At 36.9% G+C, this 25844-nt stretch overlaps 1 protein-coding gene across 2 annotated transcripts in view; it reads right to left on the minus strand.

The window, feature by feature from the left end:
• Lsamp (limbic system-associated membrane protein) overlaps nt 1-25844 on the minus strand; it is a 604798-nt gene that overhangs the window by 187438 nt on the left and 391516 nt on the right. For both annotated transcript variants that reach the window (XM_005386425.2, XM_005386426.2), the window contains exon 3: nt 23952-24077. In XM_005386425.2, the coding sequence (XP_005386482.1) occupies nt 23952-24077 (126 nt within the window). The remainder of the gene's footprint in view (nt 1-23951; nt 24078-25844) is intronic.

The following is a 25844-nucleotide window of genomic DNA, read 5'->3' on the forward strand; positions in this document are numbered from 1 at the left end:
AAATTATTCCTGGCAGCAGCAATGATTTGTCTCAGGGGACATAAGAGTGATTACCAGACAATGTTTAGCTTGAGCCACAGGACATTAACAACCAGTCAAATGCCTGGGATTAATTTACTGTAGCTACCAATCAAATGGGTGAAGAAAGACTGTGAAATATATTTGCATTTAAACAATTTCTTCAGTAAAACAATTTTTATATACACTCTGGATTATGTAACTTGTGACAGTGGATTCCTAACTGATTGAAAACTTGCTCAAAACAGTGCTGATTAAAAGGCTGAAATATATTTGAGGAGCCCGTAAAAGAATATGATAATAAAATTTATTTATAATAACTAACCAAAACAATCAAAACCACCAAATCTCAAAACAGCAGTAATAACAATGATTACACATTGAAAATTTATAACACATCAGGAATAATTAAATAGTAGAAGAGTATCCAAAATGTGAGTTCTACTTTTGAACCGAGATATGCAGATAATCTCCTTACCACCTTTTATTTCAAGGGAAAGCTTCAGGGAATTGGATTCTCTTGGGTCTCTTGTAAAAAGAATTTCAATGTCCTGGTCTTATAAGCCTTTTATAGCAAAACAAATCTGGGATTGCATATCAGAAATAAATAAAAGTACATAAAGGCTTTCTCTTATATGAAAACAAATGGTGTAAAACTGAGATGGAGAATATGTAGTTTGTTAGCTTGTATGTGAAATCACTCACAAGTTTTGACTGTGATTTCATAGCCACTAGTATGGCTGCAATAAAAGAAAAAAATTAATGTACTCCTGAAACTCATTATTTGCAGTGAAATTCATATATTTTTTCTTATCCTTTATTCATTTCTCATCTTATTACTATTTGTACAGGAAAGGTCATCTCCTCCTCTCCCCTTGGGTTCCCAACTTTTAAGAAAAAGAAAGCCGATTCTATTCAACAGAAGCCAGGCTGCAACACTTCCTATTCATCCCTTCCTTCCCCCTTTGGATAACATGAAAGACAGATATCCTGGCTTTTTCCAAGCAGGACAAAAGACAAGCATTATCTCATGGCATCATCCATGTGCAGGCCAGGAAATAAGCACACAATCCAGTCCTTTGCATCGCAGGAGTTAGTTATCGGTTTCTGTGGAACTGGAACTCACAATCTAGTGTGTGTAGGAAGCAAGAGCAAAGTGTGTTATAGTGTAGGTTTATGGGCCCTCACACTCGATAGACTGTGATGGATTGTGTCTAGTCTCAGTAAGACTCAGAATTCCATACATAAGAAATATACTCAAGTGGATTCAATGGTATGCTTATTCACTTACTAATTAATTCAGCACTTATCTGTGAGGAGTAAATGTACCCTGGTCACCCTCCTTTGATACAGCAGTGTCACTTAGAATACAGCAATGAATATAATGAACAAGGTACATTTCCTCATGAGATTATGGGAGTTAGAGTCCGCTGTGAGGTTACTGATTAAAATGTCATAAATATGAACATAACAAATTTCAACTAATGGCAATAATGGAGGAAATAAAACAGCATGGTGGGAAAAGAGAAGCTGGGAGCATGTGAGCAAAGGTGACCAGAGAAGGCTGCTTTGAGGATGCTATATTTAAGCTGACAGTTTAATGATGAAAAGGAGATACATGCAAGTGTAAGTTTGTGTGTGTGTTGAGGCACATGAGGAAGACCGCAGGGGGCATAAGAGCTGTATAAAGAGCAAAGAACCCGAAGCAGGAAAAGAACATGGTAATTAATACAAAGCAGGATGGTACAGCTAAAACAGGATTTCTTGAGAGTGACATTATTGGCATTTTGTGGGTAAGTAGTTCTTTGAAGAGTGGAGCTTTTATATGCTTTGCAAGGCTGCAGCACAGCCCTGGCCTCACATTAAACGTTGGTTGTACCCTCCTTGCGACAACCAGAAGTATCTCCAGCCATTGGTAAATGTGCCTCAGGAGGCAGCATCATCCTTAGTTAAGAACCACTTAATTACAGCATAGAAAGACAGGGAGAATGACAGGAGCCCAGGAGGATAAGGCAGAGAGTGGCTGAATCATGTAGGGTTGTAATAATTCCTGGATCTTTTTCCATGAGATTCTGGAAACCATTGGCAGGGACTAGTTGGGGATAGAGGAGAGAGATGAGCTGATTTATAATTTTAAAGGGCACTCAAATGGTTGGGTGGGGCCTAGAAGGCCATGGAAAGTGGAGCAAAGGTCCTAGTTGGCAGATTGTGGAAACAGTCTTGAGGAGCGGGGTGGAACTCAGGATGCTGAGTTCAGGCTGGGTTTGGCAATTCCAGCTAGGAGCCCTGTGGCAAGACTTCACTGGACTCCACCTGGAGAATCAACACTCGGTGCATGCTACTCCAACTGAGGTTCCTGGGCCAGCAGTACTGTCAGGACCTGGTATGTTAGATGCTCCTCCCAGGACCCCCAGAGATGCTCAATCCAAATCTGAATATTGATAAGATCCCCAAGCAATTTCTACATATATAAATGCTTAACAAACACAAGCCCAGCCTAATATTCCTATTGTATTTATAGGGAAGAAGACATTCTGAGGAGAAGAGAGATCTGTCACAGAAGTAATCAGGGCGACGGGCAGAATTAGGAAACAGTTCTCCCATCTCCTCGTTCAGTGTCCATTCCAGCAGCCTAGAGTCCTTAGGGAGCCAGGAATTATAAGATTGTCCCTTGATTCTCACAGGATAAAATGTCACCCTTCAAAAAAATTAAAGGTAGGTATTCCTCCAGGAAAGAAGAACAGAAGACCTTCGTATCAATTTAAAGCAAGAGAGCATTTAAAAATCATTTACCAAGATATGTTGCTGGTGCTCATAGGGCTGGCACCTTTTCCCAAGTCAGGGTGTTAACAATGAAAATATATAACAAACTCTTTGAAGAGTTGTGCCAGGATTGGGCTGTGGGAAATGATGAGGCTTGGAGACCATCCTGTGCTCCTCAGTGGCATGGTCAGTGCCGGGACTCTCAAGGATCACAGGCAGCAGGATTTGCAACTTGAACAATGTCATTTTTCCCTCCCCCCAACACATAAAGAGAGAATTTGGAAGACAGAGTGTCAGTCTGTGTCCTTCTTGTTTTTAATGTCCTCATTTCTGGCTATCTCTGGCTTGTGGGTTTGTCATCCCCCAGGGCTGTGGACCATTTGTTAAATTCCCTTTGCTTTAAAACCTAATGTACAAAATAACTACTGTCCTTTTGGCAGTTCCTGCAGAGATAATATGCTGTGCTTATTCCAATAAGTGGGCACCATCATATCATAAATTAGAATGCCTGGTTTGAAGGATAGCTTGAGGGGAAAGAAGGATCAGCAAAGGGATTCAAATCCACAAGGCAGCCTTTCATTTGATGAGGTACGGATCTCTGTGGCTAAGCCTGGACAGCCACGTGTCCTCAGGAGCCTGGCAGCAATTTGGTGAACCACTTCTACCAAAAGGCTTTTCCAGTTTCCTGGAGTTAGTGGGTTTAAACTTAAGTTAATAAAGGGGTGGTAAACCAACCATGGCAGGGTTGGTGGGCAGGGAGAGTGCCACAGGCTCTCACGGCAAGGACGAGAGCGCTGAATGCCTGTTGAGGGCTGGATGTGAAACAGCTCCTTTCTGTTAGGGACTGGCCTGAAGCACACAGCTTCTGCCACTGCACAGATGTCATCTGCCATTAGCAAGCTCCTGACAGAACATGTGGGGGTCCCTAGTGCTTCTCTCCAGCAACAGAAGCCAGGCAGCGTGCAGGTGTGTGCAAGCTCATGAGCGTGTGTGTGTGTATGATGGGAAGAGATAACAATGAAAAAAGAAGAGATGAAAGGGTGGATTCTGAACTCATCCACTTACACAGGACTGAGGGCCGAGGGCACTAGTTGAACCAGATTGTCCTCTTTGCAATTGGGACTTTTACAATGTCATTTTGTGGCCTTTGTTCTCCTTCTCCATCAACTGAGAATAGCAACAATCTATGCCTTATAGGGTCCTCAGTACATCCCAGGCCTCGTGTTGAAGCACATTACGGGGAGCATTTCATTTAATCTTAAAAACTTGATAAGAACTACTTTCACTTTTTAAGTTAATGTATTGTTTTGTAGTTGAAGAATAAGAGTGACAAGTTTTACATATTTCTCCATAATACCTGGACAAGAGAGGTTAGAGCCAGGACCCCACTGATGGCTGGGAGAATCCGGAGTCCTTTGTATCAGCATTGTACTGCTTCATTGTCATCCAGTGGTCACTAAAAACAGCATATGGGAAAGCTCATGTGACCGACTGAGCGCTATACTACCTTTGTCTACTGCTACATGAAGAACCCTTCATCAGCCAGTGTGGTCATTGATACTCCTGTGGAGCTGCTCAGGACCTGGTTCTATTCTACAAAGTATAGTTAGTTTTAACATAAAGTTAAGGCAAGTGAGAAAAATGACACTGGCTTCTCTTTCAAGGAACTTAGCATTTTTCCAGGGTGGGCAAAGAAAATAGTGTGCTTTTCTGGAGGTCCAGGGAAATTGAGGACATTCCAAATGCTCACCAAATGAGACTAAACAAGGGCTTACCTAATCTTCAACTAGTGGAGATCACTGGTGGTAAGTTTAATAGTAACCATGAGACTCCTTCTTATCTCTCATCTTTTTCTCTCTCTCTCTCTTTGTGAAATTTCAAGACAAGTATCTGAAATGAGTAAACTTTAATTTTGAAACAATTATGCAGTTTTCCCAATGCTGTAATTTAGGAGACAGAGTCGAGACACTATATCATAGTAAATGATGGTTTATCCAGTGTTCACCACCTGGAAATATTACCACTAGCAGTGCTTCTGTGCTTCAACGGTACAATGATAATTGATGTTCAAACGATTACCCTAAGGCAATGCAAGTTCCTGAAGTGCTTTGTGGATCATAAAAACAAAGGAAGTGAGAAAAAAGAGAGAGAAATACATGTTCTTTGTTGGCACAGTTTTTTCTTACTGTTATAATAGCACAATTCTGTGAATAATAATCATCAGTAATAAAATATGTGATGATATCATTGATAGGAGCATCTCTCTTCCCCATTATGCCCAAACAAATAATTCTTCACAGCCAGATAGATGGTCTATATCTTTTTGCTTCCCCTCAAAGCCTCAAATCACTTTTACATAACTGGCTATAAACAACTCAAAGGAGTTGTTCCTCATATTAGTTTTCTCTCACTACTGTAACAAGTTACCATAAGTTTAGTGATTTAAAATAATAGACATTTCTTATCTTTAAATTCTAGAAGTCACCAACAGAGTGAAAAGAAAATCCACAAATTCAGAAAAAAATTTTAGCCAACTCTCCCTTGGACAAAAGACTTCTATCTAGAACATACAAAGAATAAAAAAAAAAAAATCAGATCCCCCCGCCCAAATTTAAAGACCCAATCCCCAAATGGGCATCTGAGATGAATACATACTTCTCTAATGAAGAGATACTAATGGCAAATAAATACATGAAAAAATGTTCAACATCATTAGTCATTCAAGAGATGCAAATTAAAACAGCACTGAGATTCCATCTCATTCAGGAGAGAATGGCTATCATCAAGAAACCAACCAATAACAAATGCTGGCGAGGCTCTGGGGAAAAAGGAACTCTTCTCCACTGTGGGGGGAGTGTAGACTGGTGCAACCACTGTGGAAATCAGTCTGGATATTTCCCAGTAAATTAGGACTAGCAGCTCCATTCAACCCAGCTATTTCTCTTTTGGGTATTTTTCTAGAAGAAATACAAGCATCACAACACAGCAATATATGTGCACCCATGTTTATAGCTGTGCAATTTGTAATAGCTAAATTGTCAAATCAACCCAAATGATAATCCACTGAGGAATGGATAAAAAAAGATGTAGTTTTACATAATGGAATATTACTCAGCTATAAAGAAAGGTAAACTTGAGGCTTTCATAGGCACATGGATGCAGCTAGAGTCCATACTCATAAGCTAAATAGACCTGCATGTGTAAATACATTGTCTCACTACTGTAAGAACCTGCAAGGGTAAATAAAATCTGAAAGATATAACAGATATTGTGAAAGGGAAGTCACAACTTGGATGAGGGAAAATAGAAAAAAAGAAGGAGAAAAAATTATATATAGGATAGCTGAGAGAGTTGTACTACTGACTTCTATTGCTTCATTGAAAGGAATAGTTAATGTTTAATTATTTGATCAATCATACACACCTATATTTTTTTTAACTGAATAACCAATTTGAAGACAACAATATGTATTACAACAACTATCACCTTGTCTGAAGTTCTGTATTGCTTCTATTGTTTGGGTGTTGTTTTGTTTATGTCTGTTTGTAATTGTGTTTTTGTTCTTTTATCTTTAAAATAAAAAAAATAAATTCTAGAAGTGCAAGAAAAGTCCAACATTTGCCTCATGGGGCTGAAATCAAAGTGTCAGAGAGCTGCACTCATTCTGGAGACTTGGGGAAGACTCTGTGTCCTTGTCTCTTCCAGCTTCTTGAAGCTTCCTGCAGTCTTGGGCTTGTGATCCCCTTGTTCATCTTCAATATCTCTCATGTTAACTGCAACCCCTACTTCACATCTTCTTCCGTGTTCTGACCTCCTCATCTCCTTCTGACATGAAGCTGTGATTACACTGGGCCTACCCAGATAGTCCAGAATAAATAACCCTGCCGTCTGGACATCTTAATACATGTGCAAATTTTCCACCTTGGGCAACCTCTCAATAGGTCTTGGATATTAGATTGTAGACATCATGAGGTGTCCATTATTCTCTCTTGATCTCCTTGTCAACTGTCCTTTCATCACAAGGCCTCCTCTCTCTTTTCTTTTTGACTTTGAATTTTTGGAAACAATATCCTCTTGCTATCGGTGATGGCTTGAGTGACTCTAAAATATAAATTATGGGATTTCATTCATGATGTCAAAGGAATCAAGTTCTTAAGATGCTCTACTAGTGTCTGCCAGATTCTTGCCTGGCCTCTGGTCCAGGACAGCAGGGAAGGGACAAACCTGAAAATTGTTCACTGCACTGCAGGTGCCTGCTGGCACTTGTCACAAAGCTGGGAGCTGCTCAGACTTGTGTTTCTCAGGACTTGGACTTCAAGATTAGAAGAATTTGGAATTAAAATGTACGTGGAATGAAAATGATGGAGAATGTTTTCTTGGTGGCAGGGAGTGCAGAGCACAAGAGGACACTGGGCAGGAGAAACAAGGAGGTGGGAAGCCAGGCTTAACAAAACGATGCCACCGGACAAGCCTTTGAGAGTGCTGACTTGGCCATCCTCCCACTGCACCACATGCCTCTCTGTGCTCCTGTTCACTGCAGGAGGAGCAAGAGAGCATTCTCAGAAAAGAGTCTCACTGTACCCAGAGAATGGCGAAAATCAGAGGAAGGTTATGAGGGAGACACTCGCCAAGTGGCAGAGGGTTTGCAGTTGTGCAGACAAAATGTCCAGACAGGAGGAAAGAACACAGATACAGTGTGTGCAGAGGTGTGCCTCTGCTTCCCAGCTGCAGACAAATGTCCTCTCTACTAGGCTTTTGCCCTCAGCTCACTTTGGCCGCTTACCTCTGAATTGTCATATAGTTCTCTTTTATCCCACATTTGGGTGTTTCATAAGCCTTGCCATTGCAAAACTGCTAGATTTAAATAAAAGTGTGGATTTTTGACTGCTGGCCTCCAGAACAGTGAAAGAATACATTTATATTGCTCTAAACCACCAAGCTTGTGATGATTTGTTGTTGCAGCTCTGGAAAACTAATATTTAGATGTTATTTTGACGGTACGCATTGACAAATATTACTGAGGAAGACAATGTGATTCATCACTAGAACTCTTGCAGTTTGATCCTTTCCTTCCTTACTGATATAATCAGGAATGACAAAGTATCACCCTTTTTTTAAACTAAAAGATTGAACTGGCATTCAAAATTTCAATGTAGTGTACACTGAGGTCTTATATGTTTTCTCTGTCTCCACAAACACAAAGAATAGAATGAAAACTCAAGTCCCTTTGTTTTAAGAGTGAAAAATTAGGCAAAACCCAATGAACATTTCATTGTAGTTGAATATCCATCATTACATTGATAGAAGCAAGACATTCTCATTTAAATTGATGTTAACATTTTACTAAATACTACAGAGAATCTAAATAAATATATGTGCATGTGAATGTGTGTATATGTGTATCTTTTAACTACTCCTTACATGTTTCACTTTCTTCTTATGAAAAGTTAACATGGAGAAAATTGTATTTAAATCCTTCATTTGTAAAGGAATTTACTTTTTATTTACTAAAGGAATTTATTAAAGGAATTTACTAAAGGAATTTACTGTTCCCCTCATGAAACCCAGGCATTTCTCTGGGTAACTATCTCTGCTCCTGATACGTAATTCATCAGTGATTGCATGTAGAACTCTAAAGCTTGGAGAGGAGTAGGTTTTGGAGATTCAAGGAAGTATTCAAGAGTGGTTGGCCTGTAGCTCCTACAAAAATCAGAAACTATCAGTGCAGAGTATGTTAGACATAACTTGCATGGCAGAGTTATTTCATCACCAAAAATGTCATCAACAACTAGTGTAGTTATTCCTAGAAATGATAGCAACAGTAGTAACAATAATGATGATGGTAATAATAATAGCACTGGTGGTGCTAGATATTATGGTGAATAATCATTTTGGTTTGCAGAAACACCATGGAAGTCTCTCATAGAAGACAAAAAAAAAATGCAAAGAAAGGAAACTAGCTTCTTATCATAGTGGTTCTGTGGCTACTGAGAAATTGAAGTCAGAAAGGTAGCACCTCTGGCAGCTGTGATCAGAATGGATTTTCTGGATCTGCTAAAATACCTGTTAGCCTATATCCATATGAAGATCAGGGCAAAAGCAAGATGTAGTACTTACAGGCTGCCCGTGATAGCAGCCCTTTATCCCTCCTCATTTGCCAGTCACCTACTCTTACACAGCATGACAGAGCAAGATTATGGGTTATCCCTGCTGCCAGACATTTCCTTGGCAGAACCACATCCTTAACAAGGAACAGCTGAGTGAAGATCCACAAACATTCTCAAAGGCTTAGCAACACCGCACACCCACTCACTGGGGCCTTTGATCCTCTGTGACATGCAGCAGCTGAGTCAGCCTGCTGTGGAGGACAGCGCGCAATGCTTAAACATTCCTGGGGGGATTATCTCATTTAGCAATAACTGGTAACAGAACTGCCAAGGAGAGAATGTTACAGCTACTCATGCACGCATAAAACAAATTTTTCTTTCAGCCTGGCCTTGGTGTCTTAGAAGAATAGCTTAGTGGCATGTGCTTTGAGTCTCCTGTTGGTTCCTTGGTATTACTATCAGCTATTTGGAATTTGGGAAGGCAGAAAGCAATAGAGCAGTAATATTCTCATTTTGTTTATGGATTAGGGTGCATATTCTGAATTTAAAGAAGATTTAACTCGTGTATTATATAATATATATTACACATGTTACATCTCATCTGTCTATATCTATCTCTATATCTATATCTATCTATATCTGATATCCTGTCCCAGTGGAAACATGACAATAGTACCATTGCAAATCTGGGATCTTAGAGCTCAAGGAGAGACAGGTAAATGAAAAGTTCAAGTGGGCAGGAGCATGACAGCAGATATGAAATGCTTTGGACTGAACTGTATGTCTCCTCAAATCCATACATTGAATCCCTAACCCTCAATGAGATGGAATTCAGAGGTAGAGCTTTTGGGAGGTAACTGTGTTCAGATAAGGTCATGAAGACAACCTCACTTCACGGAGAGATTGTTACCCTTGTAAGAACGGGAATAAGAGAGTTTGATTTCTGCCTCCACAAACACAAAGAAGGTATAGGAATAAACAAGGAGGTGGCAGCAGGAGCTAAAGGAAAGTCAGACACAGTCAAGTGAACAAGGAAGCACTGTACATAATCGTGGAAATACAAGCCTATATACTAGCAGAGAGTCCTCACCAGGACCCAGACATGCTGGCATATTAATTGTGGACTACTAGCCCTTTGGAATATGAAGAAATGAATGTCTATTATTTAAGGTCTTCAGTCTATGGTATTTTATTATAGGAGCCCCAATGAATAATATACTCTTTAAAAATCTAAATGGACTTATTACTCCGGCATGGTGGTGAACACCTGTAATCCCAGGACTTGGAAGACTGAGGCAGGAATATCACTGTGAGTTCGAGGCCAGGTAGGGACACATGGTGAGCTCAAGGCCAGCCTGCACTAATAAGCAAGACACTGTCTCAAAAAACCAAAATAAATACATACATTTTCAAGATAAATATAAATCAAAATAAAAGAAACTATCTGCCAGGTGTGGTGACACACACCTGTAGTTCCATCACTCTGGAGCCTGAGGCAGGAAGATCTCCATAAGTACCAGGCTGGCCTGAAGTACATATCAAGGCCCTCTCAAAAGATGCAAACAAAGAAATCAAAAGAAGGAAGCAAAACAAAACAAATAATAAATAAAATAAAATTGCTTTCTATTTTAAAAAAAGGCTTATTTTAAAATTATTTTATATAGGCTTATTGAAACCTTTACTCTCAGATGAAGAAGTAGAAATGGCAGATAAATATATGAAAAAATTTTCAACATTATTGGTCTTTCAAAAATGCAAATTAAAACAACACTGAGATTCCATCTCATCCCAGAAAAAATGGCTATTACCAAGAAGTCAACCAATAACAAATGCTAAAAAAGCTGTGGGGAAAAAGGAATCCTTTTCCACTGTTGATGGGAATGTAGACTGGTGCAACCACTGTGGAAATCAGTGTGGAGATTTCTCAAAAACTAAAACTAGAGGTCCCATTTGATCCAGCTATTCGTCTTCTTGGTATCTTCCTGAAAGAATTAAAAGCATCATACCACAGTGATATATAAACATCCACGTTTATAGTTGCACAGTTTGTAATAGTTAAATCTTGCAAACAGCCCAAATACCTAGCAATCGATGAATGGATACAGATGTAGTTTTCTTCATGCAATGGAGTACTACTCAACCATAAAGAAGGGTAAATTTGAGACATTTTTAGGTAAATGGATGCAGCTTGAGGCCGCATTCTTAAGTGAAATAAGTTGGACACGTGTAAATACTACATCTTTTTTCTGGTGCGAGAAACCAAATGTATAAATGAGGACAAATATATTGTTATATAGGAAGAAAACATTCAAATGAGAAGGGGAACTATGGAGGGGAAAGGAAGGGAGGAAAAGAAAAAAAATGATGAGAAAAGGAGGAAAAAATGGAAACAAAACTTTTGTAAATAAGGAGGGGAAGAGGGTTTGAAAGGAGGGAGGGAGGAAAATAAAGAATCTAAATATATTATGTACAGATACAAATTCCTTATAATGAATGTGATCATTATGTATACATGAAATGTATCAATACACTTAATTAATTAAGAAAAGGAATGATGCCTATATCTGTTTTCACTACGGAACATTTTATGTTCATCTATCATTTCCCAATACCTGCAAAAGCAAGCCTGTCTAAATGCTGAGGTTACCCTAAGAAATGCCTACTGCCTATTTCTGTGCAAGTGACCCCAAGCTGACGGGCAACTAAATATTCAATTCTATTTTATCACTGGAAGGATTTTTGTTCTGAGGTGAAATTCTTATATATACAATTTACTGCAAATTGAAACAATGTTACGATGGGTATTTTTTGAGGGGGAAAGTTTTACACATATAAAACATCTCTTAGACCACCTCTGCAAAGTAAGTTGCTGCAAATATTTTCCCCCAGACCTTTTCAATCCTTCATTTCCTAGTCTGGTTCAACAGCCAAAACATCATTAAGCCTCAGTAGCCAGGCAAAGAGAATTTTTTTTTTTTTTTTAAAGAGACCGATGTCATTCAAAGACTGACATTTCAGTTTTTATTACCAGAATACCTTGAGGAATTAGATCTGATTTGCATTGATATTTGCCAACTGATTTATAAAAGTTCTTTTTTTTTTTCTTTTCCTCTTCCCTTCATCAGATTTTAACACTTCAGTCAATAGCAGACAAAGTCGCAATTTAGCAATCGTGTGACTTCATAGAGCCTCCTGTGCTTTTGATTTGCGTGACCAACTTGAGAAAAACACTTGATTTGACTCATGAAAAAAGGCAGGTGACATAAAGAAAATGGCAAGGTATTTTTTTCTTTTTTATCAAAAGACTCTCTCACAGTTTCCTAAATAAATGACACAGGGTAATTTTATTGGCATGTCTTTTGTGGGTAAGTGTGACCCCATTTGTGTTACCTATTGAGATTTCTCTGTTTCATTAGGATGAATTGCAGCTTTAGAGTACTGGGAAACTTGCAAATGAATATGCCAAGAAAATGATGAAAATTTCAGAACTGTGTGCACATTTTAAATGATATGTTAGCCTCAAACATCATTAGAATGTAGATAAAAAAAGACAAAGTGGGAACTTCTGTGTAGTAGTTACTTCCAAACCTCTTCATCTAAAGTGATAGAAACTCTAACCAAGGAAATGTAATAGGACATTCGTCTATCAGAAACATTTACACACACACACACACACACACACACACACACAGCCACTGAAAAAGAAAGAATCTCAAATTTACTATCTCAATGCTTGATAAAAAGAGTACTAGGTCCTGACTACCTCAGGAAGACCAATTTCCTTTAGTGGGAGGGTTCTCTAAGTTTATTGTCCATCAAGATCATTTTGAGTGCTTATTAAACTACAAATGGTTGAGCTGCACTCATAGATTATCTGACTTAAGTACATCTGGTGTGGGGTCTGATAACTTGCATTTCTATCATGTTCCTAGGTGGTACTGATAGTGCTGTTTGGGAGATTGTATTTTAAGAATGTTTTAGGCTATTGAGACACTCCGGTTTTATTATTTATTTGCTCAAGTGGGTGCTTTACAATCTTGAAGTTAATTCTACTATCTTATCAAAATGACTCCTGTAATTAGGTCTACATTTTGCTTCACAGAGCCTGAGACAATAGTAACAACAAAAAAGCAATTGAATAAGAGTTTGTCAGTAATAAAACACTTTCACTTGGGACAACACAGAAATCTAGGTAGGTGAACAAGCCCTCAATTTTTCAAACTTTATAGATGAAAAGTAGGGACAGCTACTTTGAAACCCCCCCAAAAATAAATTATGGAAAATAGAGCCTTGAATTAGAACTTCCTGACTCCACAGTCTATATTTCTACTAAATTGCTCTTCATATAAATCTTTTACATTCATTGAGACCCTTGCATTTTTCAAACTGCTTTCATATTCATTATCTCATTTGATTCCTCAGAGAGGCGGTGTGAGGCAGGCAGACCACATATTACTGTCTACATTTTGGAGATAAAGCTATTACAGAAAATGATGAGAAAGTGGCTACTGTCACTCTGACTGCCTTTCTTCATTCAGCAGCTTAAATTTTTTCCCCTGCAATATTTAACACCAATATCTGATGCATCAGATAGAGCAGTAGATGTTCTCCTTCGGTGACTATTCAGTGGAACAGTGCTGTACTCCATCCCTTTCTTTACAGAATTTTATTTTCCCTTTTCCTAGTAGGAATGCAATTAGAGTAAGGGAGAGAAGGATAGTGTTTAAGGATATCCCTTGATAGGAAAGTCAGGAAAGGACCTTAATTTCTATAATTCAAATATTTGAAAGAAAAATATTTCTCTGTGAATTTGAAGACATTGCACTTCTGACCAAGGGCTTTTTAACGTTCATCAGATGAACAAAACAGCTGGGATTTTGATGGGGTGTAGATTATTATCTACTCAGTCTGTGCACTGGAGCGCAGTATTCTATGTATCTATGAAGCTCCAAGGGGATATGCAGTCTGATGATAGAATTCAACCTTAATAGTCAGGATCCATTATTTATCAAAACCACATGTATGCTTATTATTCTCTAAATTACCTCCAAATCTCTTGGTTGGAATACAAAAATTAAAAAATACATGTTCACACTATTTGGTGGATACTAGGTACATTGTGGTACTTATCTAAGGTTTCTTTTTGCAGGGATATTTACATGCCCCGGTATTTTCCAATTATGTTGTCCAGGAGATATGTAAGGATTCTCAAACTGTGGTGCACGAACCAGCAGCACTACCATTATGTGAGCACTTGCTATAAAAGCTGCATTTCTGGTACCACTTCGGACCCACTGAATCTGAATTAAGATTTCAATAAAATTCTCCAGATAATTTCCCGACACATTAAAGTCACTAGATGCAGTCCTGTCAATACTTTTGCCTTTTCTGGGTTTACAGTTATCCTGTTCACCTGATTTTACTCCCATAGGACCCTAGATTTCTCCAAAAGCAAATTAGTGTGAGGTGAGCCAGAAAGACATATTTTTACAAACTTTGGCCTCTACTCTGGGTAATTCTGTTGGTTAGCCAGATTTACCAGTGGAATGTTTAAAAATGGCAATGACAGACACACCATTAGTAACTGCCACCAGAAAGGATGCTATATGGTCAAACATTAAAAGTCCTGTATTATAAAACTGCTTGGCAATAGGGCTCCTCACTGACTATTGGATTGTTACCTACTGCAAAAATCAGGTGGTCCTGAAACTTCGCTTCTGATGCTTCCCTTCCCCTACTATAGCACATGTTCATTGGCGTGGCAGAACCTAAGCTTTGTTAATACACTTATAAAGTAAAAAGTAGTTTCTCGAACCTGATGTGGACATGTCACAGTGTTTTAAGGAAAGAAAATCTTCTACATTTTTGAGAAGTATATGATATAGTACAGCAAAGCTATAATTTCTGAAGATTCACTCATTCACTCAGCCAATACTCATTGAGTAGTTACACTGACCCACGTACTGAAAACGTGAAAATCTTTGCTTTCACAAGGAAAATACATATTAAACAAGTAAACAAATATTTAAGATAATTACTGAAAATATATGAGTGGAATAGAAATAATAAAAGATGAGATACAAGAATGTGAAGTTTTCTGAACATCCTCCATTATTCAGTAGATAACAATATAAGTTACACAGACCTGTTTCCGGAAAACTCACAGAGAACCTATACAAGCAACTTCCTTGAAATTTCAGAAAACTTTTCTTAAGAAATTCATGAAAGTATTAGTTGGGTGGGCTTAGGTCTACTGTTGTGCTATATGATTTGTTGTTTTTGTGTTTATTTTTGTTTCATTTATCAATGGGTGTTCAGTTTACATTTAATGAGCTTAGGTACTTCTCAGCAGTATTTTCAATTTTGTGAAGTCCTTCAGTGAGTGACTCAATTAATTTAATGATCATGTCCTGTATACCAAGTGATACCCTTAGAATATATACACGAATAAGGAATCTTTTCTGAATTTTTATAGATCTTACAAACTAGAGAAATGAAATAAATACTTAATTTAAATATAATTTTATCAATTTTATGATATTCCTTCTTAGAGAAGTAGCCATTCTAAAATTATTGCGAGAAGTTATATTGGCAAAATATTAAGCAATTTGCAGTTTACTCCAAAGGCGTTAGGAATAGTAACTTGACCATTTTTATACAGAGGAATAGTAGTGAGGTGTCCAATTGGAAAACTGATGAAATATAGAGAAAATATTAGTTGAACTACTTTGTGGTAGCAGCAATGACAAAAGGTGAATTATTGGTAGTTACTAAGAAAAAAATTGAAAAATGTGTCAAATAAATTATTGCTGTGGCACAGGTAGGGAAGAAAAAGCTAAGATCAACCAAGATATGTTGGTGCATTCCTATAATTCTAGCACCTAAGAGACTGCAAGTTCAAGGAGAGGCTGGACTACAATGAAAGATCGTGTCTCAAAAACTAAAAATGGAGGAAGGAGAGAAGGAAGGAAGGAGGGAAAGAAGGAACAAAGGAATGAAGGGAGGAGGAAAAGCAAGGGAGGGAAGGAAGGGAGGGAGAGAGGAAAGGAAGGAGCAAAGGAGAGAGGGAGGGAACGAGAGAGGAAGCTGGGAAAGTGGGAGGGAGAAAAGGAAGGGAGAGAGAAAGGGAGAAAAGAAGAAAAGAGAGAAAAAAGAAGAAAGCAAAAGAAAGAAAAGACTAGGATTACTTCCAGCTTTCTGAATTAGAGAACTTTTATTTTTACTATGAACATCTTTTGGAACTAGTCCTTTGGCCTCTCTGCTGCTGACTACCACAGGTACATGTCTTGATTCATGGGACTTGAGGTTGCTAGTTGTACTACTGGCAAAGACCTAAACCAGATCTTCTCTGGCGTCTCATCATGGATGTTAGAATAAATTCTAGTTAAGAACCACAGTGAAGATTCTAAAGCCAGCTCTGGGCAATCCAAAAGAGCTGTAGAAACTAACTCAGCTTGTCCTGTATAGGTAAGCTATATCAACCCACATTATTGTGAGTTCTGCTATATCTTCTTTAATGGCTTCTTTGGCTGCCAAAAGAATAAATCTGCACTTGTCTTGATAAATTTCATTATGTCCATTTCAGCAATTTCAAAATTGTTTTGACATTTTAGTATGCTTCTCTCTCTATATATATATATACATGTGTGTGTGTGTGTCTGTGTGTGTCTATCTATATCTATCTATCTATTTATCTATCTATCTATCTATCTATCTATTTATCTATCTATCTATCTATCTATCTATCCCCCCTTTTATAGAGTCCCTCAGTCACTGTCCAATGGCTTATTCCTGAAATTGATAGGTCATTTTCATAAGAGAATAAAATCTTCGATTGAAATACCCGTCTTGGAAAATATAGCAAAGCTATAATATGCCATTATTTGTTTCACATGGTATAATTAATAGCCAGATGAGAAAATCTATCTCCAAGGAGGATGGGCATATGAACAAGCCATGCTAGAAAATCTGTGACAGGACATCATTATTGTCATGTACTTTTGAAAAAGAGATACTGTAAATTGGGCACCATAGGTGGGTATGTGACATATGGTTAAGCATAAGATATGAAATATTAAAACTAGACTTGCTGATAGCAGTTATTGTAACTCTAGGAATGTTTAAGTTTTGGGTTGGGGAAGCCAATAACCATGTAGTTAAATTAGATAGTCTTCATTTTCTAAATTAGCCATTGTTTTAATGATCAGGTTAATACAACTGAAGGTTATATATAAGCTGAAGAGGATTCTTTAAATGCTATCACCAAGTCTAGTTTTAATATTTTATATCTTTTCCTTAATCATATGTCACATACCCACCTATGCTACCCAATCAGGTGAATATAAACTGAAAACGAGTTTATATTTACTTGGTTAGGCTTTCTGGAATCACATGCATAGGGAAAGAATACATGTTTGACCTACATTAAAGATAGTTGTCAGTATACCTGCTACCCAGGGAAGCATACACCCACATATAAATACAGGGTTTATGCACATCTATCTATCTGGTACAGTATATTTTGTACCATATACTGTTGTACATACAATGGTGTTATTAAAAATCAGCATACAAGGAGGTATCACAAACATGGCATACATTATCTTTTTCTTTTATAAAATAAAAACAATTTCTGTATGTTTAAAAAAAAGAGATTTAAATAATGAAAAAAGAAGCACAACAAGACACTAACAACAAGGTTTCCCTTAGAGATATTCACACAAATTCTAAAATTTGTCTTCTCAGGCCTTTTGATGTGCTCTTTTCTATGGTTCACATACACTTCTTCTATTTTCTTGGGCAGGTCTTATTCACTCTTAAGGTTGCAGCATAATATCCTCTCAGGGGAGCTTTGCTGGTCTTGCAGATCTTGCTATATGGCCCTGTTTTATGATCTTAGTGAATGGTATAATTTTCCTTTATAACTTATGAATATAATTGAAGGGTTAAACATGCAATTATTAATTTAATATTCTGCTCTCCTGTTGACTATATGCTCCATTTGTAGAGGGAGCATGTCTTATTCCTCACTGTGTCTTTTTATGGAATGAATACATTATAAATAACTCTGTCCAAATGAAAGCTTTGTGAGATGGAGATCAAAATTATTCTCAATATAACTGAATATTGATAGACAGCATATTTTTAAACCATTATACAAGTAAGACACTGAAAAAACCCCATGATTTTCTTCTCTTTCTAAAGAGAAATGGGAATATTAAAAAATTAAAGTTCAGGGGATAAATGAGAGCAATTAATAGGACAAGGTAAACTGTTATTCTCCTCTGTATGTGATCAACAACTTTTACTTGCAGAGTACATAGGCTTGACCCCTTCATATCCACATACCTTCAAGATTAATACATAGAGCTTTCAGGATGTTCTAAAAAAGAAAACTTAAGAAAAATAATTTCCTAACACTTAAACTGTAGATCATGTGGTCTTTGTCACATATGGGGTCATGCTGATTCTAACATGCTAACTCAAGCTCAGATGATAGATACAATATTTACTTTCAGAATTTGACTAAGGGAATCTTATGAATTCAGTTTAATATTATATATTCCTCCCAAACCCATGGAATCAGAGTCTATGCTGGTCTTATGGGGTGAGCTATACAGTTAAAAGTAAGATACATGAAGGTATAGCATTAGTGGACTTCAAGAGTACTATCAGTAAAAAGCTCAGAGTTGGAAATGAGTTAAAAGGGGAATCTCAGATCAAGAGACTAAAACCCAGTGTATAAACAGAAAATAGAATCTGAGACTCATTGAGATCCTCCTGACTCCTCCCAAAGCAATGCTTTCCTGCTCCTCCATCAGAGTACGTAATGTTTCTTAAGTAAGATTTTGATGTTCAGTGTTGATGTCAGATCTGACTTTTGACTGTACAAAAAGTTACATACTACCTCCTGAGCCTGCGAGGCTAAATCCTCAGTGTGCCGTTTGGGTTTCCCAGGTATCAAAAGTCAGTGAGGTTAGGAAACCTTTGTAGAAACAAAATGCAGAGAGACACTTTCTGTAACCCTGAGCAATTGTGACAGCCCATGAAGCAAACTTGAGGAAAGGTTTTTCTCATGGATGTAAGAAGAAAGATTTAGAAACAAAGTAAAAATGAAGATAGGAGCAGCATCTCTCACAGAAGGGAGATCAAACACTCCACAGAAAAGACACGTTATGGTGCAATTGCCCTCTGGGTGTCACACGATTATGAAAGTCTAACTTAATTAAGGGAGAAAATGGGTCACATTTAATAGCTACATACGTGACACATCATTTTGACTATATGAAGTAACTGAAGAGGAGAAGAGATTAAGAAATTAGAAATATATGAAAGACCTACACAGAATGCCTTAATCTCTTCTCCATCAAAGTCAGAAAAAGTGTTTTGATTCTGTATATATAAAAAATTCATCCTTCTTTTAATTTCTTTCTTTTCAAACATCTGCAGTATACTTGAAAAAGAAACTTCACATGGCAGTGCAAAAAGAAACAAAATAGCCGAACCAAAAATTAAAGAAAGAAGAACCGGTTTAGGCGATAATATATTCTTATAAAAATACACCATGCATCTCTTTTCCTTTCTTCTTCTTCAAATGACAGGTAATCAGACATTTGTGAGTCCTACGTGGAATCTTTCCCCTTTCAGGACTTGATGTTCCTGTGGGGTTGAGCTAATTACAGACACATTTCCTTCGGAGGGCACAATACTTCTATGGTACTGCAGAAGCACAATAAATAATTGAACAAAGCTAGCTGGATTATTTTTTCTCACATGGCCACAGGTTGCAGGCAGCTTTGCTGTCACACACGGAGCAGCAGGTCTCTTCTTTGGGTGTCTCCAAGAAAGGCTTTGTTTGATAGGCTGAAAAGGTTCCCACTGTTTCCAAATTTTGAAAGGGATAAAACACACATAAAGTCCTAGTTTCCTTTATAAAATTGTAAAGGCAAATGCTCTCTCCTGTCACTGGGAATATGATTTTGATCGGGTGGTTGGTTATTTAGGCCAGATGTGAAACAGATGAAAGAGTAAGCTTAGGAATTAATACTTCTTGTAAGGGAGGACAGAAGTCCGTCTTTGACCTACAAATGCATCAGGGATCTGGTTGCATACGTTCCCCAAAAGAACTTGGCCCAAAGAGGGGGCCGAGAGAGATGACTGTAGAAAAGTAAAGGTAATGTTTTATCCTGTTCAATACAGTACTCAAAACTTTAGGTAGAGCAATCCAGTAAGAGAACGTGAAAAGGGGCATATATGTAGGAAAGGAAGAAGTCAAACAATCCTTTATTCACAGATCACATGATGTTTTGCAGAGAACACTCAAATAACTCCACCAAAAGACTCTTAGAACTATTAAACAAGTTCATCAAAGTAGCAGGATACACAATCAACACACAAAAATCTACAGCACTTCCGTACACCAATAATAAATGACTGGGAGAAAAATTAGGCAAACAGTCACATTCACAGTACCTTCAAAAAGTTAAATATCCAGGAATTAACCTTACCAAAGTGAAAGATCTCTATAATAAACACTAAAGCACTATACTCTGAAGAGTGGAGATGATATCAGAAAATGGAAAGACATTCACATTCCTGGAGCCAATATTGTCCAAATGGCCATATTACCAAAAATGATACATACATTTAAATGCAGTTCCAATCAAAACACCATCAACATTCTTCACAGAACTAGAAAAAAATTCTAAAATTTATTTCCAGCCAGAAAAATAGCCAAAACAATCCTGACCAATACAAACAAAACAGTAGACATTGGAAGACTAAATTTCAATCTATATCACAAAGCTACAATGCTAAAAAGAGCATAGCAGTGACACAAAAATAAATATGTTGATCAGTGGAAGAGAACTGAGGTTGCAGAAATAACTCTAGACACCTTCAGCCACATGATCCTTAAAACATGTCCTAAAACATATCCTGAAGAAAAGATAGCCTCTTTAACAAACGGTGTTGGGAGAACTGGTTATCCACGTAGAAAACAATGAATCCACACCCATGTCTCTCATTTTGTACTAAAATAAAATGAAACAGACCAAAGATCAGGTATGAGAACAGAAACATAGGGAGGCGAAGATGGGTTGAAGGGAGGAAAGGGATTGGGAAAAAAGATGAATCAAAATGTATCATATAGAGGTGCAAATTCTCTATGATGAATGTGATCAGTGTATGTATCTAAATTGAACCAATAAACTTAATCAAGTTTTAAAAAGAATATCAGTATAAAATATGTAAAACTTTTGAAGTTATAGGCACTGGCAAGGAATTTTTGAACAGAACAATTTCACAAGAAATCACATCATGAATCAACAAATGGGATTCTATGAGATGTTACAGCTTCTGAACAGCAAAGGAAATGAACAGCAGGGTCAAGGTACAAACTAAAAAGTGGGAAAATTTCTTTTGCCAGGTAGTCCTGGGACAAAGAACTAATATTTAGGATATGTAAAGACTAAAAAAAATTACATCCCCCCAAATAAAAGAGCAATTGAAATAAATGTATACTTCCTAAAAGAAATAAGAGTAAATACGTGAAAAAATGCTTAATATCTTTCACTGTTAGAGAAATGCATAATAAAATAACACTGAAATTCTATCTTATTCCAGATAAATGGTTATCATCAAGGACTCAAAAAACAATAAATATTGGCAAGGCTTTAGGTAAAAAGAAATACTTCTATATTGCTGGTGGGAATGTAAACCAACACAAGCACTGTGGAAATCAGTGTGGAATTAATTTTTTTTTAATTAAAAAATTAAAAGCAGAAATTCCATTTAACCCAACTATACCTCCTCTAGATGTCTTCCAGAAAAAGTTAAAGATATCATATTACAGGGATACATGTACATCCATATTTATAGTAACATAGCTCATAATACCTAAATCTTGGAAAGAGCCTGTATGGTCACCAACAGATGACTTCACTGCATATAAAGAAAATTTGGTATTTATATGCAGTGAAGTACTAATCAGCCAAAAAGAAGGCTAACTTTTAGTCATTTGTAGGAAAATGAATGCAACTTGGGACTCTTATGCTAAGTGAAATAAATCCTATATAGATGGTTAAATATCACACAGTTTTTTAAATATGAGAAAACCAAAGTATAACTATCATACTTTAAACAGCAAAATAAGAGATAATAGGAAATGGGGAGATTAGCTCTGTGGAGATGGGAAGAGGATTCGGGGATAAATGAGCTGGGAAGAAGAAGAGGGAAGGGGAAGTAAAAAAGATGTTGGGGGATATGTATGGGTAGAAATTCGCCATGATGAGTGTATTTATTATGCATTGTAAGCATATACTAAAAGAAAGAAGTAACCTTTTTATATCATTGCAGCAACTTGATGGAGTCTATCTCTAAAATCCTATGGGGCCTTGGATAAGAATGACAAATCTTTGCCCATGTCCTAAGCTATGGTCTGGGGAAAGGCAGGCAAACTTTTCTCTAAAGGACCAGACAGAAAATATTTTCAACTTTGTGGACCAAGCCCGCAAACTCTGTTATTTTTAGAACAAATTTAGCCATAGACAATGTACAAAGACAAATGAACATGGCTATACTTCAATGAAATGTTATGTATGTACACTTACAATTGAATTTCATCCATTTTTGGTACATCAGAAAACAGAATTCTTCTTTTTATTTTTTCTAACCATTTAGCAATTTAAAAATAATTCTCGTTTACAGGCCATGCATAAATAGGAAGACTAGATCTAGCCCATAGGCTATCAGTTGCTGATACCTGCTATTGGATTATAAATAATATATGTAGAAACTTTTAAATTAATTATGAAACATAAGACAAAATAAATATAATAAAAAAAGCAGATGAAAAAGGAATGTGTTATGTATATGAATTTGTTATGTGTTATGTATATGAATTTGATGCCATAAACTCCTATGTCATTGTTTGTTTAAAATAAATTATATTAATGTACAATTTATAATATATTATTTTACAGATAGGTCATAAATTTACTTTTATGTTTCATAATAGTCAATAGAATGAAGGACTTGGGAACATTTATAAAAATGCACTGAAACAATTTATAAAAAATTAACCATTGCTTAGGAAGGGAACAGTAGAGATACTAAAAAGAAAAAGGAATTTCTTAAAAAGGACCTTCAAAATATTGACATTATAAAATATTAATAATCTCTAGATAACAATATTGCAGTAAACAGGATGATTTTAGAAGTTATCTTTGATAAAGTATTTAAATAGAAGCGAATAGCTTTTATTCCAAGTTGCCAGTAGGTAAAAGCAATTTCAAGTTGGGATGGGATAAGTGAGGTGGGGTTGGGGGTAAGGTGCCATTGAAAAAAAATGGGCTCTGAATGTTTAATTCATTTCAGGAATGAGATGTATGAGATCACAGGCTCACACTTCTGAAAATCCTCTTCCTATGCTTTTCCATGTGAAGTATAAAATGTGTTGGGGAGGCAGTGAAGTTGAGATTGATCACCCAAACAAGTGCCGCATGCATCCCTTATATGTTATTAATACATGATGAATTGTATGCATTAATAAAGATGGGCTTTAGGTGACATTTTCATACAAAAATAGAAGCCTTTAATAACAATGTTACTTAAATATAAGACCAGATACCAAGGCCAGGGCATTAGAAATCAAAACAAAAATCAAAACGATTTTGTACTATTCCTAATTTCTTTGTGAGATATTACATATGAGGAAAGTAACTAGGAAAAGCAAAGTAAAACAAACTTACAAAAACTATGTAAATTTAATTCATACACAACATTTCCCCAAGACACACAACCACAAAACTTGCATCTGTTGCCTTGAAACTACTCTACTGAAAGTGAGATGTTATATACATATGCACATATATACACATACACACATTCAGTGCTGTGGCTATAAATTTCATAGGGATGAACAATTTATTAATGTCCACGAGGACCACAAATAAGACCCTTGTTGGAAATTTCATAGTATTTTACTAAGACACATTCTTGTCCTTCCAATTCCATGGAATTTTAACTAGCATGAGGCATCTTAGAAGCCAGAGGGCTGCTTACCAGTTGGTGTAAGGTGTCTCCAGGTAATAACAGGTTCAGGGCGGCCATTGGCCATGCAGACTAGGGTCACATTGCTGCCCTCATTCACAGTGACATCCGAGGAGATATTGGAGATCTTTGGTGGAACTGTAAAGAAAAGCAAATGGGATGTATAACCAGGTCAGTAAAAGCAGGCTTGTAGCGCTGGTCCTGTGACCACAGGTGGCAAATGTGAGCTTTTATTACTTAATTTGAAATTTTATATGGAGTGTCCAGGTTTAAGAATCACACTTGTCATCTGTTCACCAAGTTTCTAAGTGCTTCTAAAGCACTGCTAGAAGATAAGATTCTCTCCTGCTATGGTCACCTGAGCGCTACAAGAAGTATATTGATTGACTCATATAATGAGCTCTTTTCAGATGAGAATAAACTTTATCAAAAATGAGAATGCAACACTTCAATACAAATTAAGAATAACTTTTTTCACATGTGAATCTGATTTACTTCACTTATGAGTATGGTCTCTAGTTGCATTCATTTACCTATAAAAGCCTCTTTCTTTATAGCTGAGTAATACTCCCCTGTATAAAAGTACTGCATCTTTTTTATCCATTCCTCAGTTGATGGACATTTGGGTTGTTTCCAAGATTTAGCTATTGTAAGTTGTGCTGCTATAAACATAGGTGTAACTCCTACCATCTTGTATGGTGAAACCCTGCATCATTTTCAATGTCTTTTTAAAAATTACTTGATACTGTCCTTTATCATTTCATGAATCTTACATTCTTATGTCTGGTGGACTGAGCAACTTCATTGAAGATAACAGTATGTAATGTAGCAACCATTGTCAATTCCTATCATTTTGTTTTGAGGTCATATATCATTTTTGTTGTTTTGATTTTGTCTTCATTGTTGTTTTGCTAGTTTTTTTAATCTTTAAAATAAAAAAGAATAACATTTTTCTTATTACTGTTACTTAAATTTATTATCTTATGTATATAAAATGACCAGCATCCAACCTTTCTTCAAATGCTAGGGAAAGAAAAAGTGTTATTTCATTTAGATTGCAACATTGTTAGTAATATAAAGTACTTATTTGGACATACATGGAAGAGCTGGGTTAGTGACTACAATGGAAAGGATCTAAATATGGTCTTTGTTTGTAGCAGGCCAGATGACCTACTTTAGAATGTAAATACTGAGTCAATAAGGCCTATGTTAAGACAAGCAGATACTACTATTATTCTCAATACTATCGTCACCACCACTTCTGACAATTTAATAATAGCTAACTTTATTGAAACAATTACTATTCCTAAGGGTCAGAGTAGAATACTTTACAAGTATCATCTCACCTTCTTATAATAAAGACATGATATCCTATGAGGCTTTTATTTACTGGTATAGATGGAGCCAGGTGAGAAGCAGAAAAAGAATTCCAATTGAGCTGCCCCCAGGACCCATGCTCTTAAACACTTCCGAAATGAAATTTCATCTTTACAATCCAGGCTACCAGATGGCAGAAAATGACAGAAATTACTTTTTGGTGATGTGAAAAATGAGTTTCCAAGGGCAAGCTGCACTGCCGTCTGACTTCCTTCATTAGTGTTCAGGGCGGCAACATTCGAGTCCCACACTGGTAGGCTTAAGTGGGAAGTGAATTACTCCCAAATTTCATCACAGAGGTTATGCACTGATTACAAATAGAAAGGTTTATGGTCAACTGTGATTTTGCCTTTACTCAGTTGCTTATGCTGTCCCTGAGAATGTGTGTGTCCTGGAGAGCAGGCACGGAATTGTGAAGGAGTTCAATAATAAAAGAACCTTATTTTTTCTCATTCTTCCTTCCCACTGTGAACTCCATTCCTCCCTCACGGAACAGTTTCTCCTTAAAAAGACAAATGCCTGACAGCC

The sequence above is a fragment of the Chinchilla lanigera genome, unplaced genomic scaffold, assembly GCF_000276665.1.
Source record: "Chinchilla lanigera isolate Chin_1 unplaced genomic scaffold, ChiLan1.0 scaffold00026, whole genome shotgun sequence".
NCBI classification, from domain to species: Eukaryota; Metazoa; Chordata; class Mammalia; order Rodentia; family Chinchillidae; genus Chinchilla; species Chinchilla lanigera.